A 17,881-nucleotide genomic window follows, 5' to 3' on the forward strand; every position below is an offset into this window, starting at 1 on the left:
GCTTCTGGACGGCCGCTCACTGCGGCTGCTGCCCGCTCACGCTGGCTGCTGGCCGCTCACGCTGGCTGCTGGCCACACACGGTAGCCCATGGCAATCCACTGCCACAGGGACTGCAGCCCACGCCGTCGCCGGCGACTCATGGCAGCCCAGCTCCAGGTTGAGCTGTTGTTCAGCATCTTAGCTGTAGAGGGCAGTGTCACTGGCCCTCATATGTGGGATCCGAACCTGGGCCCTCTGGCATCCCAAGCGAGTTCTTAACCATCGCGCCACTCGGTCGGCCCCTTAATCGCGATTTTTAAAACTTCCTTCATACACACTGTTGCACACGTAAAGTGTGTGCAAGGTCATTGTAGGTTGGAAAACCACCTTAATGTCCATCAGTAGGGGACTGGTTCAATAAAGTATAGCACGTCCCTACAATACCCTGAAGTTGTGAACAGTGCGTCTAGTTTGCTATTATTTGCATAAAAAGGTTGGGAAGATATATTCCTATTTGATTGTATATGTATAAAATGCATTTGGAAAGATAAAAAATGAAGTGGTAACATTCGTTTCTTTGTAAAGAGGAACTGATTGATTGGGAAACAAGGCCGGAGGGAGGTTTTTCCGTTTTTTTTTTTTTTTTTTTAGCTGAGCCATCCTGCCACCTGTTGGCAGCTCAGCTCGGGCTGGACTGGAACCGCTGTTGCTCAGAGCTCGCACTCTTGAGCAAGCTCTTAACCAACTGAGCCACTTGGCTGGCCCTTCCCTCTGTTTCGCTTTGTGCCTTTTGAACTTTTCGGAGGCTTTAGAGCATGGGGTTTAAGTCAGGGTGGTCTGGATTCAGATACTGGCTCCGAGCCTGTCATCTTGGAAAAGCGCCTTGGTCTTTTGGGACCTTAATTTTTTCACATATGGAATGGGATAACACCACCTATTTCAGTTAAAAAGATATAAAATGACATGCAAAGTACAAAGTACATGCTCAAGAAACGCTTTGTCTCAGACCCTCTTTCCCCGGTCTTGTCTCCTACTGAAAATGAGAAAAACACCCGATTTCACAGTCGCTCTGGTCTCCGTATTTCCTGTGGAAGATGGCATTGGATCCGACGGGACAGGAGAGGTTGCAAACTCAGATGCCTCCAGGGACTAGGCAGGGATGGTGAACCAGAGAGCACACTCCTCTACAAAGGACACAGCTGCCCCTGAGCTGCAGTCGGTCGTCCCCAGTGTGCAGGCCAGTGTGTGTGTGAACATTGCAGCCTTCAGGTCACCAGTGTGACCTGCCATCAGCTCCTCTTTTTGTTAAACTCTTACTACACATGTACAAGAAAAAACAAGCATGGTTCAAGGAACACCATGTGCTGACCAGCTAGTTATAAGGAATGAAGTAAGTTCTAAAAGAGCATATCCCTCCTCTCCTCCCGTTCTTACCGTGTGCCTAAATTAACATTTCCTCTTTTTTTAGCTGAGCCATCCTGCCACCTGTTGGCAGCTCAGCAGCAGCTCAGCTCCGCCTGGAAATCCAACCGCTGTTGCTGAGCTGGTACTCTTGAACGAGCTCTTAACCAACGGAGCCACTTGGGTGGCCCAACATTTCCTTTTAAACTTTTCATAAGGTTATTCATAACCTTAAACTATCACTGTTTGCCGATTTCTGAACCTGACCAATATATTCTTCCTTAAGTTGCTCCCCTCCCCCTAATCTTTGAGATCCAACCATGTTGTTTCATTGTGTAGCTAAACCAAGGTTTCTTTTTCTGTTCGAGTTGCGGACATTGCCTCCTTTGCTGTGTGCTGCGCCTCCACAGCTACAGTGAGCCTCTTGATACAAGCCAAGTTGCTCAGGGGTAGTGTTTTTCCAAGTGCGGGCCTTGAGCTGTTAATAAAACAGCTTACTGGTCAGAACGAGTGTTTTAATGAAGTAACCTGGACTGGACTTCAGGTCCATCTCATGGTGTCTCATGAACTGTTTGGGGGTGCAACACGTGCACACACCCATATCCACACAAGCTGGTCCTGCTCCCAACGGCATCCCACGCCCGCACCCACTCAGTGTCAGGGCTTCGATCTAATCTGTGCCAGTCGGTAGGAGTGAGGGGGTTTCAAACTTTGGTTTTGGTTTGCATTCCCCTGATTAACACTTGAGGTTAAGAAACTTTTCCTTTTTGTCAGCCTAATTGGATTGTTCTTTAAAAAGATCACTTACCCAGTTGTACAAACCTAACCTTGACATGAACGCATCTTTGTAACTCAAGAAGATTCCCGTCTAACTGTCCCTGTAAGCTGGGAGGTGACACTACGATTTGCAAAGGCACAGAGAGGCACGGAATAACCTCCTGACGACACAATCGTAAGCAAGGCAGGCAGGCAGTCTGAAAGAAACTAAGCTCTCAGATGCAGCAGACCTTAGATACTCAAAAGGGACAGAGCCCGACACCTCTGAGGATCTTCTCCCTACTACGCAGTGCTACAGTGTGTGAATTTCTCTCAAATTCTGTGTGGTGAGTAGAGAAAAACAAGGCTGTTACCAAGGAGCAGATGCTGGGAACTCGCCAGGGCCTCTCCATGGCCTGCACACGCCAGCTGAGCAATGCCTAGGACCCAGATTTGTGCCTCAGCAGGACCTGAGACGACTTTGCTGCTTCTAATCCTCGGACTATGTGCAGATAGCTGAGACCATGCATGTTAAGTCTTTGGACACTGTCTTCTGTACTTTCTTTTATTATCACCATAGTCTTTGCATCAAGATACATAGCAATGATAGCAGATTTCTTTTTAAAGCTTAGTATTAAATATTAAATATCTTTCCCCTTTTTAAATTTTACATTACTCTGCCAAGAAAAAAACATTGAAACTCAAGTTATCTGAAGCCTGGACACATTTGCATGATTTGCCGGGCTGCATCAAAGTCGGTGACTCTATTCTTCCTGCTGTGTAAGCAGATCCAGGCCCTGCAAAGACGGGACCAGTTACAATTATTCTTGAAAAGTGTGCTACAAAAACGGTGGCCTGTTATAAGCCAGGTTACAAAGTAAGGACGGGGTAAGGGAGGGACTTTTTCTTCCAGAAACAGAATTTCCGAAGAGTCCCAGTCCATCACTTTTCCCCAAAATGGTTGGAGGAGGGGTAAAATCTCAACATGAGCTTCAAAGTACTCTGCAGGGACAGTCGCCTTGCTGAGGGGACTGGGAAGAGGGGGCATGGTGACGTTTGGCCACCCCACCTTCCTCAGCCAGGGAATGGAGTCTACTGCCCCGGGGTGGGAAGTGGGCTGAAGCTTGCTCGGACTGAACTAAGAGGTTTCTTCCAGAAACAGACAACTGAGACTCTTCCTGTCACTTCAGCAAAAAGGGTATGTTTAAAAGCACTTGGGAAGTCCCTCCCGCCCTCAGGTGAGATGGCTCAGAGGAGTGAGTCATCGGTACAGCCGCCTTCCAGGCCGTGGCGGAATTCTTGAAGGTTGGAGACACCGTAAAAGTGGACAAAGGCTGCCGCCACCACCAGGACGTGGAAAATCTGATGAGACTGGAACTGTAGGAACAACGAGAAGAACCTCAGGATAATAGCAAAGAGGAGAAAGCATTTACCTCTTCTAGTTTTGCCTTAAAATTTTGTATCATGAAAGTCATGTATCTGTTGTAGAAAAAAATTTAAAAGTCCTGTCAGGAACACGCCAAAATGTTAATGTCGGTTATTTCTCCCATATACATATATGCACCTCAAACAACACATGACCCCCAGTCTTGTACTGCCCTTTACTCACACCTGTTACACTGGCCTGGTCCCCGCCCATCACAGGGAGGAGCTGTTTCTTACCCAAATGTCAAACTTTCCAGGAAAGAAGCGCTCAGGAATTCGAGCCGCATAAAGGCCGGCCCCAGTGATGTACATCACAGCCATGAGGAAGAACCAGCCCATCTGGCCCACCGTGGTGGCCTTGACAAAGCCCTCGGCGATAGTGAAGTGCATGGTGGGCACCACGCCGCTCAAGCCCAGGCCCAGGAACACTCCTGCACAGACAGACAGACAGACAGACAGCGGCCGTCAGCAGGAGGCAGCCGCACCACGAAGGCACTGGTGCCTCTGCAGGTGCGCGTCCATGGTACTTGGGGCTGTTCTCTGGTGACCAGTGCCTGCTTCGGACGTTTGGCCACAAGATGGAGAAGTCAGTGGCTATTTCTTGGACATCCAGAATGAGAAATAGGCTGTGTAAGTGCCTATACAACTACTGCCTTTTAAGGACCAAGAACAAACATCTCACACTCTTTACCATTTGGTAAGAAGTCTAGGCAAAATGGGCTGTCATAACTCTCTGATGGCTGGCTTGGGTACAGAAGCTCGAGGGCCAGGCTTCCAGTGGCCAGAGAGCAGGACGGTTTTCCCATTAAAGTCATCAAGCCTCTGAGCCCGAGTAGGTGGAGGTACCCCGATTAGAAGCTGTGTGTGGCTGTTGGGACACACCAACAAGGGAAGATGGGCACGAGTGTCGACACCACTACACTACACGACAGGAGGCAGGACTCCCTCCTCCATTTGCGCAGAGCACAATACCTGGCACATGCTCAGTGCTTGATGAATAATTTATTCGCTTTTTTTCCCCTCTCTCTCTCTCTTTTTTTTTTTTTAGCTGAGCCATCCTGCCACCCGTTGGTAGCTCAGCGGCTGCTCAGCTCGGGCCAGGACTTGAACCGCTGTTGCTCAGAGCTCAAACTTTTGAGCGAGCTCTTAACCAACTGAGTCACTCGGCCGGCCCAATAATTTATTCTTTTAAGCAAAGATTAAAACACACCAGAATTAAGAAGTCTAAAGAAGTAACCGGTGTGATGCAGCAGGCAATAAAGCTTAAAATAAAGTCTAGGCAACATTTGTTAAGGTCTGTGACAGTCCTGTGGTGTGGGCTCTCTGCCAGACTGCTGCGAACACCCTGCTTCTGAGCGTGGCCTGTACACCACTCTGATGCCCTACTGACATCTGTAATACCGCCGTTAACTTCCAGGAGGATCTGAGTAAAAGAAAGAGTCGAGGTGAAATAGCACATAGTCTGGGCATGCCGTTGTTACAACAGTTGTTACCAGTGTTTATGCTAAAGGTCTGTTCTTCACCAAACCAACCTTCCACTCCTCAGTAGAACGACTTGAGCTGTTTTAATTTTAATCTTTTGCTTTGAGTGCTTAGGACTCAGATCTCTACAACAACTGTGCTTTGTCAGTTTTAACTTTCTCAAACCAAACATAAGAGCAGTCATTTCTACACTTACAGTTAACTGGCCAGAGTGGTAATTAAACATCCTATTAGCATTCTACTGAAACACTATGAAACTTGGCGGAATAGAGCTTTGAAAATCCATGCTGTTCTGCAAGTGCTAAACATAACCCAGGGTTAGGCTGGGGTCCCCAAACTTCATGACTTAGGGCCCAGGGCTGAGCCTGTTGGGCTCAAGGTCTGAACACCTCGGCGGGTCTTTATACCCACCTGCTCTTGTCTGCCGGTGTTTGGGAGTGGCAAACCTGTCCCACTGGGCCACGATGATGGCAGAGATGCCCAGGACACAGACGACGGAGAGGTAGATGAGCCGTGGCTGTGGGGAGCAGTAGAAGGAGTAGTAGAGCCAGGGGACGAAGCTCCCCATAATCAGCAGAGCAATCCCTGAATAATCCAGTCTAAAAAAAGCACAAAAATGAAACACATCAGTGGAGAAATGAAGAATTCCTATGGCTCATCTACCTGGTTCTTTCTGTTCTTCACCAGCTCCCAGATTTGACCGTCCCCAGTCACCCATCACCTCCCATATGACCTATTCTATGTCCTGGCTCAAAATTCCACAAGGTCAAGCTCTTCGATTCTGCAGTGGAAAAGTCCCTAAAAGTCCCCGATCACAGACCTGTCTCTGTGCCTTAGCTGTGAACAGCCACATCCCCCTGGTGGGTACTTAAATCCAGAAGGTTCCCTGCTTCACATTCAGGAAGGGCTCTGACAGGCTGAGCTCTAAAAATAAATCCCTTAAATTGGGAGTAGCATTAAGGGGTACTGTTCTGTTTTAACTGACTTTTTAAATCATTAAAATAGATCCACGTTACCAGTGTTGGGAAAAACAGAATAACCCACCACCATCACCAAAGCCCCAGCATAACAAGGACAAGCAAACAAGTAAGACTGCAGGCTCCGTGTTGGGGACTTTGGGAAGCTCAGATGATGGACATCTTAGCCATACAGCGACGTGTGGGCAGCCAAGATAAGCTCCACTCCACAGTGGCAGGAGCGCCGCAACCCCCCTCACCACCCCCACCCCTGCTCTGCCCGGGGCCAACTAGAAGGACGAGTACTGCTGCCCTCCACGCTTCATGATGGGCGGCACTGTGCAGGTTGGAAGTGTACCCACAGATGGCCTCTTCTGTGAAGGAGGCTGCCGTGAATTTAGGCGTGAAGGAGTTAAGAGCAAAGCTGCATCGCTCATCCCGCCCACAAGATAGCCGGTCTTCTGCTGGGCCTGTGGGCGTCTTTAGGGGTCCCTGGAGGTCCCAGTGTGTCAGCGCTCAGATCACAGCTGTGACACCAGTGCACTGTCTGTCCCTACCGATGTTCTTTCAACTCACTTGGAAAAAGTCCGAGAGACTTTCTCTGAATGACAGTAGACGGTGTGAAAGAGCCAGGAGAAGCTGAGGCAGAGCACTGCACCTAGAAAGAACATCCCAAAAACCACTTTCTCCTGCAGGGGGGCCATGAAGTACATATTTGGCCTGAGCATGGTCAAGATTCCCAAAAAAAGGAACAGCACGAAACCTGAGGGAGAAGAGGAGAGGCAAATGTGAACATTGTGACAGCCAAGGGCACTACAGCGGGACAAAACCATAGGCTCTGCCACGGGACTACAGTCTGAATTTCCGCAGAAAAGGGCACTGCTCATATAAATCCAGACAAAAGGACCGGTTTTCAAAAACGCTGGCATTTTGTGGTGGGAATTATAAAACAGAGGAATTGCCCTGTCAAGGACCGCCCTTGCAGGCAGCAGAAAACACGCGGCCCCAACCTACTCTCTCGTTGTTAGCCCCCCCCGCCCTGCGGCTTAAAGATCAGTGATCAAGTCAACGAGCTCAGTGGCAGCTTAAGGCTGGCACAACGCCAGCCCTCGATCAAGCAATCAGACAACCCTGTGCTTCCCCCCAGGGACAAAGGCCACACAGTCCACTGGCGCTTAAGAGGACAGATGGGACTGCCCTTCCTGCTCAACTGCTCACCAAGCAGATGGGTCCAGATGTTGCCCGTCTCTGTGTGGATGCGAAAGATACTCTTGAAGCAAGCACGGAAGGAGGGCATGGGCGGCCGGTGGCCATGCAGCAGGTAGTCGTTGTCTTTCAGCCAGTCCGGGAGCACGTCGTACGGGATGACCCTCCAGCGGCCCTCCCACACCTAGGGTGCGGGTGATCCGTGAACATGGCTGGAACCACGCAGGTCCTTTTGTACAAACACAGCCGGCCCTCTGTATCCCCAGGTTTCACCAACCATGGATGCGGAGGCTGACCGCACTAACTCCTGCCACTTCACGTAAGCGACATGAGCACACGCGGACTTTGGTATTGGGGGGGGGGGTGTGTGTGGGGGGGGCCTTCCTGGAACCAATCCTCTGCAGATACTGAGGGATAACTGCAGTTTGGGGAGGGCGGTGTCACAGTTGTACATGGAATTCCAGCTGTGCAGGGGTTGGCGTTCCTAACGCCGTGCTGTTCAAGGATCTCTTGGAGCAGGGCCCTAAAGACAAGGTGGGGACAGAGCCCGTCTAGGAGGATTCAGGCAGGCTCTGGATGGGCCTAGGTCGGGGCGGGGGGACCAGTCTGGACCTGCAGCTATCCAAGAGCATGAGCAAGGCTCTCCTGCTACTGACCCGATGCCTCTGCGCTGAAGTCGTCAGTTTATGTGGATGTGCTTTAGATAAGTGTGTCTCAATCTTTAAAGGAAATATGGCATGACCTCCTTTTAGCTACTTGAAATTTCAAACTTAAGTGAATGAAAATGAAGAACTAGAAATTATACACATGGCTTTTTTAAATGGTACATTTTTGCCCTCCTTTGCCACTCTCCTCCAGGTGAGTCTGGCTGTCCTCTGCTCTATCCTTCTCCTCATCAGAGTCTAGATCCTTAATAGGTTGAGACTGTCTTTTTAGAGCAGGGCTCGTGACCTAGGACACATAGACAGTGGACAGAGTTCAAGGAGTAGATGGAAATTTGGAAGGAAATAAATTATCTTCACTTTTGTTGCCTTACAGCTTCGTCCTCCACTGCCCCGTCACACCAACCCCTGACCTAACAAGGTCACAAAAAAAGTTTCTCAAAAAAGTAAGACCCGATAAAATGGGATTGGTAAAACTTCCTCAAAACAGTGTCCCGAAACGCTAGGACCCGATAAAATAATGTCGGTTATCTCCCTTACTTCATGGTCACAGCAACAGCTACACCATCCTGGGGGTTGTGTGTGTTAAAATATAAAGACAAAACGTGTTAAAATACTAAGGGGCTGGTTGATGATAATTAGCCATAAAACACTTATCACACAGATTAAAAAAAAAAACAAAAAAAGTTTCACTCCTTTAAAGTTTCTTAATAAAAACTACACGTTGGCTCAATTTGGGACTCAGTTCCAGAAAAAAAACTATAGTCCCCTGGCCTCGCCTTAACTCTATCTTTGTCTCGTGTTTCTTTAACCCTTTGCCGCCCCTCTGACTCCCCACTGCCCATGCTGCGTGGGACACAACACATTTTCACTCACCTTTAACTAAAATTTAACATTTCCCTCAATTATAAATATGAACAAGCCACAGCAGTATTAGAACTTGTGACTATGTCACCAACAGAAAGCATAGGTATTTTCACACATTAGTTTTGCAGATATCAAAATACTATTTCTATTCATCACTACTTAGAACTTATAAATTTTAATAAAATGTCATTGTTTATCATTAACACATTTATGTACTAATAAAGAAGCCCATGTTACTATTTCACATTGTAATATTTTGATGACTGCCAAAGGTATCCATACCTAAAAAACTTAAGAAATCCTGGTTTAGAATATATTTTGAACAATGCTCAACACATCAGGCAGTAGAAATTTAGCTAGCCTTTCCCTGGATTTACTTCACCTTAAGCAAAAACAAATCCACAGGAGTAAAGGCTCTTCAACCCAGCGCACGCCTGCCAGCTGGGAACGCCCAGCAAGCCCGCAGCCCCGCCCCTTCCAGGACAGAAGCTGGGAGGCTGCACCTTGTACACAAACTCCTCCATCTTCTCCATGGCGTGGTGGGCTTGCAGAGGGAGTGTCAGGACCCGCACCTCCTCCTCCTCTTCTTCTGGGGGCACTGGGCATGCTTGCTCTTCTTCAGCCTGTAGGGAAAAAACAACAACGGAAATGAATCCTAGGAGTCAGCCCATAAACCAAACTACTCCAGATCAGGGGCATCCAGACAAACCCAACTCCACACTTGGTGGCCAGCCTCTCTCCTAGACACAGGGCCTTGGGGCCCCTTCTCCAAAAGCATGATAGTTGAGCTTATGCCACCAGTTCAGGATGAATTCTGGCGGGACAGCTCAGCTCAGTACACAGGAGAAGGCTGGTGGGGACCGGCACCAGAGGGACTCAGGACCAGCACGCCAGTCCTAAGTGTTCTTTAAGTCTGAATGGCCCATCCTAATCTCTAGGACAGTGGTTCTCAACCTCCCCTACTTCACAAATACTTCTCTCTGCCAGACCACTAAATTCTCAACACACTGAGAAAGCCAGAGTTGCAGCTCCCTGCTCAGTGACTCTGGGAAGGCTGCGGTGACTGAAACCGCAACCACAGCAGCTCCACGAGGGCCAGAGCCTCCAAGCTGGTGCCACGGAGCAGCAGCTGCCTGCTGCACCCAAAGGATCCCTGACACAAATTGTGCACACGGGAGAGCAGAGGCCTAATCAGGAGAGACTTCTCCTCTGTGCCAAGACTGCAAACATGGGGATGAAGGGCCTGTCGCTCTGGCCTCTCCCAGTTCTAGGCTCCCCCCGCCTGCTGATGGTCCCTGGTAAACAAATGGTCTCAGATTTTGACATACAGATTCCTGCTGGTCTACCCCAATATTCTCTCTTGTTCTCAGTAACAGAGTCCTTGGTTTTACTCAGGGTGACAATGTTACTGTCACTGCTCAGGCCCGACGATGAAGACTGCAGTGCCTCACAGCCACCGCAGCTGAAGGTTAACAACTTACTGTATTTCTCCATGTATAAGACACGTCCACGTATAAGACGCACCTTAATTCTGGGGCCCGAAATTTGGGAAAAAAAAGTATTACGTAAAGTTATTGAGCTCAAGTTTTATTCATCATAAAATTCATACAACTCATCACTGTCAAAGCTCCCAACCATTAGCTTGTCCTCATCTGTGTCTGATGACGAATCACTGTCTTCATATATTGCCTTGTCCTCAGTTCCATCTATGGCATTTGAAATCTATAACCACTGTATAAGATGCACCCAGTTTTTAGACCCCAAATTTTTCGAAAAAAGGTGCGTCTTATACACGGGGAAATACGGTAAGTACGTACTGGCCTGAGGGGCATAAAGACCAGTGTGTCCTTCCAGAAAGGGTGGGCCTTCTGCTCCTTTCCTCTCCCTCCTCTGTGGCGTCAGGATGTGGGTGTGACCGTAACAATGAGGAACGGAAGAGGAGCAACAGGGGCCTGACTAGTGGGCCAGCGCATTGGACTTGGATTTGCTTCCTTCTAGAATTCCTTTATTGGAGAGAGACTTCTGTCCTGTCAAAGCTACAGCAATTTTTGTTATATGAAGCCAAAGCCAATCCTAATGGTTTTCTACATTCACTCTGAGACATTTTCTGAGAACTTACTGGATTTAGGCACGATTTTAAGGATGAGTGAACTTGTAAAAGCCGACAGTGGGAAAAACAAACAAACAAACAAACTTGTAATACAGCATGATTAGGACTGAGACCGAGACATTCCTGGGTGCTGGGGTTTCGCTTTTCAAAGGGGGGAGTTGGGTCTTAAAAGATGGAGACGAAAAGAGGTGTAAGGAGAGACTCTCACCAGGAAATGACTCCTGGGAAGACAACTTACTTTGGTTGGGGTGGCGATTACCCGTTTGCCCTTCTCCTCCAGCAGGGGTCCCAGCTCTGCCAGCTCCACCGTGTCCGTTTCCCTGTTACTGGCAGGAGCCCCGCTGCCCTGTGCCACCGCAGACCCTTTGTGAGAAGACATCTGGCTGGCACCTCACTAGCCTGTAGCTTCAGCCTGGGGGAAGGCTGGGGTCCCAGCCCCGGGGGGGCAGAGATCTCCCTGTGATGGCAGACACTAAAAACAAACACAAACATGACGGGTGCTGACAATTTATTCCTCTTATAGTTTCATTTCCACAAGTCAAGACTGAATAAGACACTAGTTAATCAACTCACACCCTGTCTCCAAATCTAAAGGCCAATTAATCGCTAAAATGAAATCTATTCCTTCTTCTCCCTCTTTAATGTCACCCTTTACTCAGAACCTCACTAATGTTACAGACAAGGCTGAGAATATAACATCTGGTTGCTTGCCTTAAAAGCATCTGTGGTTTCTGTACCAAACTGTCACCACAGAAAAACAGCTACCCATCCTGAACGCCCTCCCACAGGCATGGAGCCCATTTAGTGAGAAGAAACAGCCTATCATCCAAAGCTATGCTGCCTAAGAAAGGTCTGGTTTTGAGATCGTGGAGCAAAAATATGAAGTTGATGCCTGGCTGTAATTTCTACGAGACCTCCCAGGCTTAGAAGAAATTAAATGCCAACTACACTCAGTTGGGTTTCAACCCTGTCAGTGCTTGGACAGCGTGTGCAAAAGGAGCTTGTTGTGGGCTATGTGCTGGTGGTTAATTTCTCTGCATAATCTGTTAATTCTATTGTAGGATTACAGCCTGGGTTCAACACCTGGACAGCAAGCTTTCATCACAATCTCTCCTTAAATTATCCAATAACTTACCTGAAAGCAGGAAGCTGAAGACAAGGAGGCAGCCTTGCCCCAGCTATCACAGATCATAACCTAGGCCCCACTCAGATTGGTTTTTCAGAAACTGGAGATCCTTTATGAAAACCAGAGCAACCCAGTACAGTTTTCTAGGAGAAGTCTCAAAAACTTCAGGCTTTCCTGAGTTGCATTCCAGGGACTAGTCTTTAATCTGGCTTCAGAGAGATGAAAATATATTGAAAAGATGGAAAAAGTGCCCAAAGACTTCCACTATCTTGTAAATTACTAGATTTTTCTTCCAAGATACTAAGGATTTTCATTATCCACAGCAATAGGAGTACCCAGAATGATAGCATTGTCTTGCACTGGTTGCCAGGTAACACCTGCCCACGGAGTGAGCCGCTTTAGAAGAGTGGAAACTTAAGCTTAGGGAGCCCGCATCTTTTATAACGGGCAGTAAGCATGACTCTGATCCTGAGGGAGAGACTGTACCTACCTCCCACGGCTGCTCACTATACCAATGTCTTTGACGTCTTGTACCAGTTCTTTCTGCATCCATGAGTAGTCACAATTCCTTCTCGGGGATTATAACTGGGTAGTTAGGTGAGGGCAGTTCTCAAGTTTCAGAACAGTCATGCCATGCTCAACTCAAAGCACGGCTGAAACAACAGGCAAATCTAGCTCCAGAGAGCAAACATTAACTCACTGTGGGACAGACCTTCACATGGTGTCAACGCTAAGTTCCTCTTCCTTCACATGTGCAAGAGTCTGCATGTCAGATGCCAGCCCACCGTCACAACCAACAACCAAGCTCATGGAGAACAGGAAACTGGGGCCCCTGAAAACCTCAGGGAACAGGTAACCCACGAGAGAAGGAACACTGGGAAGGCTTTTCCAGTAGGCTGACCACAAAATACACTTCCTCCAGGTGCAGTACACCGACTCAACAGCTTTCCTAGGAAACTGTCTGTATGAGTGGCTTTGGGCACTTGGAGAAGGAAGTCTCAGAAGGAGGATATACTGCTGCCAGCACTTCAGAGGCAGCCCAAAACATTGTTCTTAGGTTCTCGGATACAACACTACACAGATAACAAACTGACACATATCCCTGATTTGGGCTGGAACCCACATTTCAAAATGAATGAATGAATGAATGAATGAATGAATGAACGAACCAAAAATAAATGAATGACGCAGCACTCCAGCCAGCAAGCACATGACTTCTTAACTTCTTATCACTGGCTAAGGGCACACGCTCTTTCTTCTGCAGTGGGGCTTCCTCCCATCCCTTTCCCCAGAGTAACCCAACATGCTCAGAGTATTTAACAAGTGCATTTAGCAGTAGCACCCTAAGGCAGTCTAAGGTACTGTGCAAAATACAAAACTGAACAAGTTAAATCACTGTCTTCAAAGAGCCTACAGTCAGATGGCACAGGTAACTTGGGGAATGTCCAAGGTCGCTGCTCCAGGAGGGCCGTGGAGGGAGAGGACCCCTAAAGCAGAATGACCACAAGCTAAGTTCAGCTATTCTGAACGCTGTGTAACTACGAGAATAATACAGACAAACTTTAAGTTGGACATTCGGGTCAGAGACCTGATGCAGAACTCAGCTTGGTATTCTTATAACTCCCTCCCTTGACCTGAAAGCTCCAGCACCCCTTAGCCTGACCTTGGTCTCCTGGCCGTCACCCCAACCTTTCCCTCTCGGTGCTTTTCACTTTCTGCTCGTTCTCACTCCCTCCAGCTGCTCCATCACCGGCTCCCACACCTCCCCTCAGCACTGTTTCCTAGACCCAGAATCACTAACCCTAACACCCCAGTTAACTCACAAACCAGCCATCAGCTATGACTCATCACCGCATGTCATCATGCACTGAAGTCCGTACAATGAGGTCAGCACGTGAGCAAAGCCCACTGTCCACTCTGGTCTTCTAAACTGTAGCAACACAAACAGGAGAGGAAGACAGGGATCGGAGGTCTGGCAAGAAAGAAGAGCAAGTAATAATACGAGGACCTGAATGAAAATATAACCTCTGACCAAGGACTGCCCACAGACAACTGGGGGTTATTCCAAGCAGTTTAGTCTCTAGTCTTTAAATAATCAGCATAAACCCCTACGGTGTTAACACTGACTCTGAAAGCATTCAGGACGGCCAAATAAACTTCAACTTTCTATCAGCCTCCTGCAGCCAATGTATTTCAGAGCAAACACATTTCCCCTCAAAGTCACCACACCCAACACAGCAAAGTATAATTGGGTCAGACTCCACGGAGGGCATTTTTGATGGGATTTCTTAAATTCCAGCGAATAAGTCTTAACCACTAAGCTTTCCAACTGGATGAAGCTGTGACATTAGCGAACAGAGCTGTGGGGGCAGGGAGGCGTTTGTGCTCCTGTGAGTGAGAAAGCCCTGTGCCAACCTTGGGAGGGACTGAATCTCAGTCACTAGCCAGTTAGCTGGAGGGTTTATTTCCCTTGCAGTTTTCTGAGACATTTATTCCGTGAAGCAGTTCCCACGTTTTCCTGTCCAAGGCAAACTCCTTCCCTGGGGTCAAAGGCACAAAGTTCCTGGAAGTTTCTAATTTGGGGTCATTGGACCCATAGAGATGCCATGGGTAGACTCTATGTGTGCCCACCCGACTGCCATCACGGCAAGTAAGCACAAGAACACAGCCATCTTCTCCTCTACGTTCTCTGTCAGGCAGGTGGCTCAGAGCGCTGTTGGGGACCATGAGTCAGGACAAAGGCCCATGTGTGAAAATTACCCAACAGCGACGGGGCCTCAGCTTTCCTGCTTGATGCACAGAGTCACTGACTTGGGAGTCCAAAGTGGAAAATCTCAATCTAACTTTCTTTCCAGCTTTTCTCCAGTTAAAGCTCTCCCAGCAAAAGAGGTCTTTTTGACCCCAAACAGATCGATAAACTGTTCAAATGCCATAACAACAACAACAACAACAACAACAACAAATGCCAACAGTATACAGGAGATGAAGGCGCTCCATGCACCCCGTTTTTAGTACCTGCTGTCTAGTATGTGATGGATTTGTTGTCAGAAATTACACAACACAGTAACAACTTCACACTGTGTGTCCAGAAGCCCCAATGAAACGAAAGCCAACTAGGTGTATGCCTAGAGGCCAATCACTTGGAACTGGTTTGGCTAGAGGGCACTTTCAGGACCTTTCAATCCAAGATAGCTACAAACATCATAAACAATAACCACGCCCCCAACACTCCGGGCAGCAACAGGGAGTCCACTGAGTATAGTGAGAGGAACGAAGTCCAGGGGTGACATTAGGGACGGACAAATGGGCACTAAGAACAAAATGTAATGACTTTGATGAGTACCAGCTCCAGAAAAACCCACCATAATTACTAAAGCTTCTGGATTTAAAGATGACTGTTTAGTTCTCCAGTGTGATCACAAGTGATGGGACAAAACGATGTATCAAGAATGTTAAAGAGTTTAGGTTTGGCTATAATTATAGGGAAACAGAGACCTTGGGAAATGTCCCAGAAGACAGAGAACTTCCTCGCCTAGAAGGAAGTGCAGGTTCTTTTCTCCACCTGAGAAGGCCTGTTGCTTACTAACAAATGCACAGCACTGCAGTTACCAAAACAAGGCAGAGAAAGGATTCCAAGGCTCCACAGGGTCGCCAGCCTCTATTTTAAGAGGGGCAATAATTTGTTTTCTACTAACATCACTACAAGGCAAACACAATTAAGTGCTGGGGGGATTCAGCAGAAAAGCTGTTTTTCCTGGAATGATCAGGAAAGGTTCTGTGGAAGACATGAGAAAGGACCTTGACAGGCAAAGAATGGGAGCAGGGCATTCCAGGAGGGCACCCCGGTAGGAAGCAAGGCAGCCTTGAAAGAACTTAGCCCCCACGGCAGTGAAGAATCCACTTTTCCATCAGGGCGTCTTGGAAAGGTAAAAGGAGGCCAGACTGCAGAAACTGAGAACAGCCTAAAAGCCTACGTGATGGTGTACTTTATCCACCAGCAGCAGGAGCCTTGTGGATTAATGCGGCTTCCTGATTCTTGCCTGAGATTCTTTCCTATTGGCAGGCAAGGAGTTGGTTAATTTTTCTTTTTTTTTTAATCCCTTGGGAATCACGTATCATTTCTTGCCTGCTGAGAACAAAACTCTATCAGACTCTACCCTGCAAGCACGTATAGCTTTGCGGCAGTCTATCCAAAATGGACCTTCACAGGTAGCACATCTGCAGCCAAGACTAGTTCTGTAGGTACCAACCACTACATGGGAACAGAAATCACTCCTGGAATAATGAAATCTAGTGGCTGCGAGCTCGGAACTGCTACCCTGATACTGCAATCTGTTTAACAGCATGCAGCCTAAGTCCAAAGTATTGTGCAAATGCGGTAAAACACCAGGAACAGAAGTTGTAGCAAAACAGGTGATCCAACCCCAACGAGAGAGAAAAGCAAGAACAGACCCATTACTACATTTCAGAAAAGAACTGGCCGCTAGAGTGGTCACTTGATTTAAATCCTTGCTGTGTTTTCTGGTCTGTCTTCTTGATACCTTGGGGAAATGGTTCATCTAGTAAGTGCTATGTAGACCTCCTACTGCTTCTGACACGGAGTCTGTGTAAACGGAAACGCGCCTCAAGTTTCCCAACGCCGCCTATGAGAATGAGGAACTGCGGGAAAGCATATTATCTCTCTTATTTTCATAAAAATCAAATGCGTGAAGACCAAAAATCCCAAATCTAAGATGGTATATACATTAATGCCAGATTTACGAGGGAACGAAATTTCGTTTTCTCCCAAAGCTGTTTAGAGTTTGCTAACATTAGATAAAATCGATTGTCCACAAACCTCCCCTTCTCCAACGTCACGATGGGGTCGTTGTCATGGTCTGATCTGCCTAAGACGGCTGGTGGAGGAACCTAGGGGCCCCAAGCCACCAAATGCAGGTGTTCCCAGCTGGGAGAGACGGTCCTGCGACCGAGGTCTGCACCCCCCCCGCCCCCCACTCCCCACTCGCCTTGTGCGGCAGCCGGGGGACCAGACTTAGCTCTGGCCTGGCCTGGCCCGTCCCGAGCCAGAGCCTGAATCCAGACGTCTCACCCCCCGGCGGGGCTGGGAGGACAGCACTACCAGGACTGCTGCCGTTGGGGAAAGCTGGGGGACCGGCAGCCTACACGCCCTGAAGTGGCTTTTGAGGGCGCCTCGGAGGCGGCGCGCAGTGGGAGGGGCCGGAAATGTTTACAACCCGAACCACAGAGTAGCCGAGAGGCCTGGATGGCTCCAGGGGTCTCGGGACCCTCGGGACGTCCCCGCCGCAGTCCCGGGCCGGGGCGCCCGGGGTCCCCGCGCCCCACCGGTCCCCGCCCACTCGCTCGCTGCTGCAGCCCCGGAAACTTACGGCCGGGAGGCGGGCTCAACTGCGGGCGGCGGACCCCGCGCTACATCTCGCGGTGCTGGAGGTGGCCTTCGGCCGAGCGGCCCCGATCTCTACGCTCTCCGCGCCGGAAGCGGCGCGCAACACACGACGTCACCTCCGCGCGGCGACCCCGCTCCCGGAGCTCGCTCCCCCTCCCGCCCGGCCTTCTTCCCGCAGACCACGCCCCCTCGCCCTGCTCCAATCGTGAGCCTCGGGTCGCGAGACCACACCCCCAGTCGCACACAAGAGTGCGTGGGGAAGGAATTTCAGGAAATTAGACCGAACCCCGCGAAAGAATGCCGGATCTCCTCCCACGCACCTGCCCTCCACGCTGGGGCATTCCCTGCATCTCATCGGTGACCAAAGCCGGGCGTCTGATCTGCTTAATCCCTCTTCTTCAACCTCGCTGTCCCTCCCTGAGCGCCTGTCCTTTGCAAGACACTGGGCCAGACTTCAGTTTGGCTGTTATTTCCTCAGAGGAATCGTGTCCAGCTCGTCTCCCGAG

General features: G+C 48.9%; 1 protein-coding gene across 6 annotated transcripts; it reads right to left on the reverse strand.

Annotated features, from left to right (window-relative positions):
* Positions 1-2,681: 2,681 nt before the first annotated feature.
* Positions 2,682-17,474, reverse strand: ADIPOR1 (adiponectin receptor 1). Of its 6 annotated transcripts, none has more exons than XM_019638049.1 (9): positions 17,359-17,464; positions 13,795-13,943; positions 11,084-11,317; positions 9,239-9,358; positions 7,219-7,390; positions 6,577-6,763; positions 5,456-5,643; positions 3,800-3,993; positions 2,682-3,514 (listed from the first exon to the last, which is right to left on the reverse strand). In XM_019638049.1, exons 3-9 carry the CDS (start codon positions 11,222-11,224, stop codon positions 3,386-3,388), a joined length of 1,131 nt encoding a protein of 376 aa, XP_019493594.1. In that variant the 5' UTR covers positions 11,225-11,317; positions 13,795-13,943; positions 17,359-17,464; the 3' UTR covers positions 2,682-3,385. The 6 variants fall into 6 exon arrangements, with proteins under 6 accessions (XP_019493594.1, XP_019493596.1, XP_019493593.1 ...); XM_019638051.1 differs by having other exon boundaries at positions 13,799-13,901; positions 17,359-17,455; XM_019638048.1 differs by having other exon boundaries at positions 13,795-13,901; positions 17,359-17,455.
* Between the last annotated feature and the right edge of the window lie 407 nt (positions 17,475-17,881).

This window comes from Hipposideros armiger, unplaced genomic scaffold (assembly GCF_001890085.2).
Source record: "Hipposideros armiger isolate ML-2016 unplaced genomic scaffold, ASM189008v1 scaffold_37, whole genome shotgun sequence".
Classification (NCBI taxonomy): Eukaryota; Metazoa; Chordata; class Mammalia; order Chiroptera; family Hipposideridae; genus Hipposideros; species Hipposideros armiger.

Bases quoted from the DNA above. Each gene is read 5' to 3' on its own strand.
- ADIPOR1 (XM_019638047.1), bottom strand. From the start codon at position 11,224: ATGTCTTCTCACAAAGGGTCTGCGGTGGCACAGGGCAGCGGGGCTCCT. The intron at 9,359-11,083 runs GTAAGTTGTCTT...TTTTCCCTACAG, and splicing joins TAATCGCCACCCCAACCAAA to GCTGAAGAAGAGCAAGCATG. The intron at 7,391-9,238 runs GTGCAGCCTCCC...CCCGCACCCTAG, and splicing joins TGGAGGAGTTTGTGTACAAG to GTGTGGGAGGGCCGCTGGAG.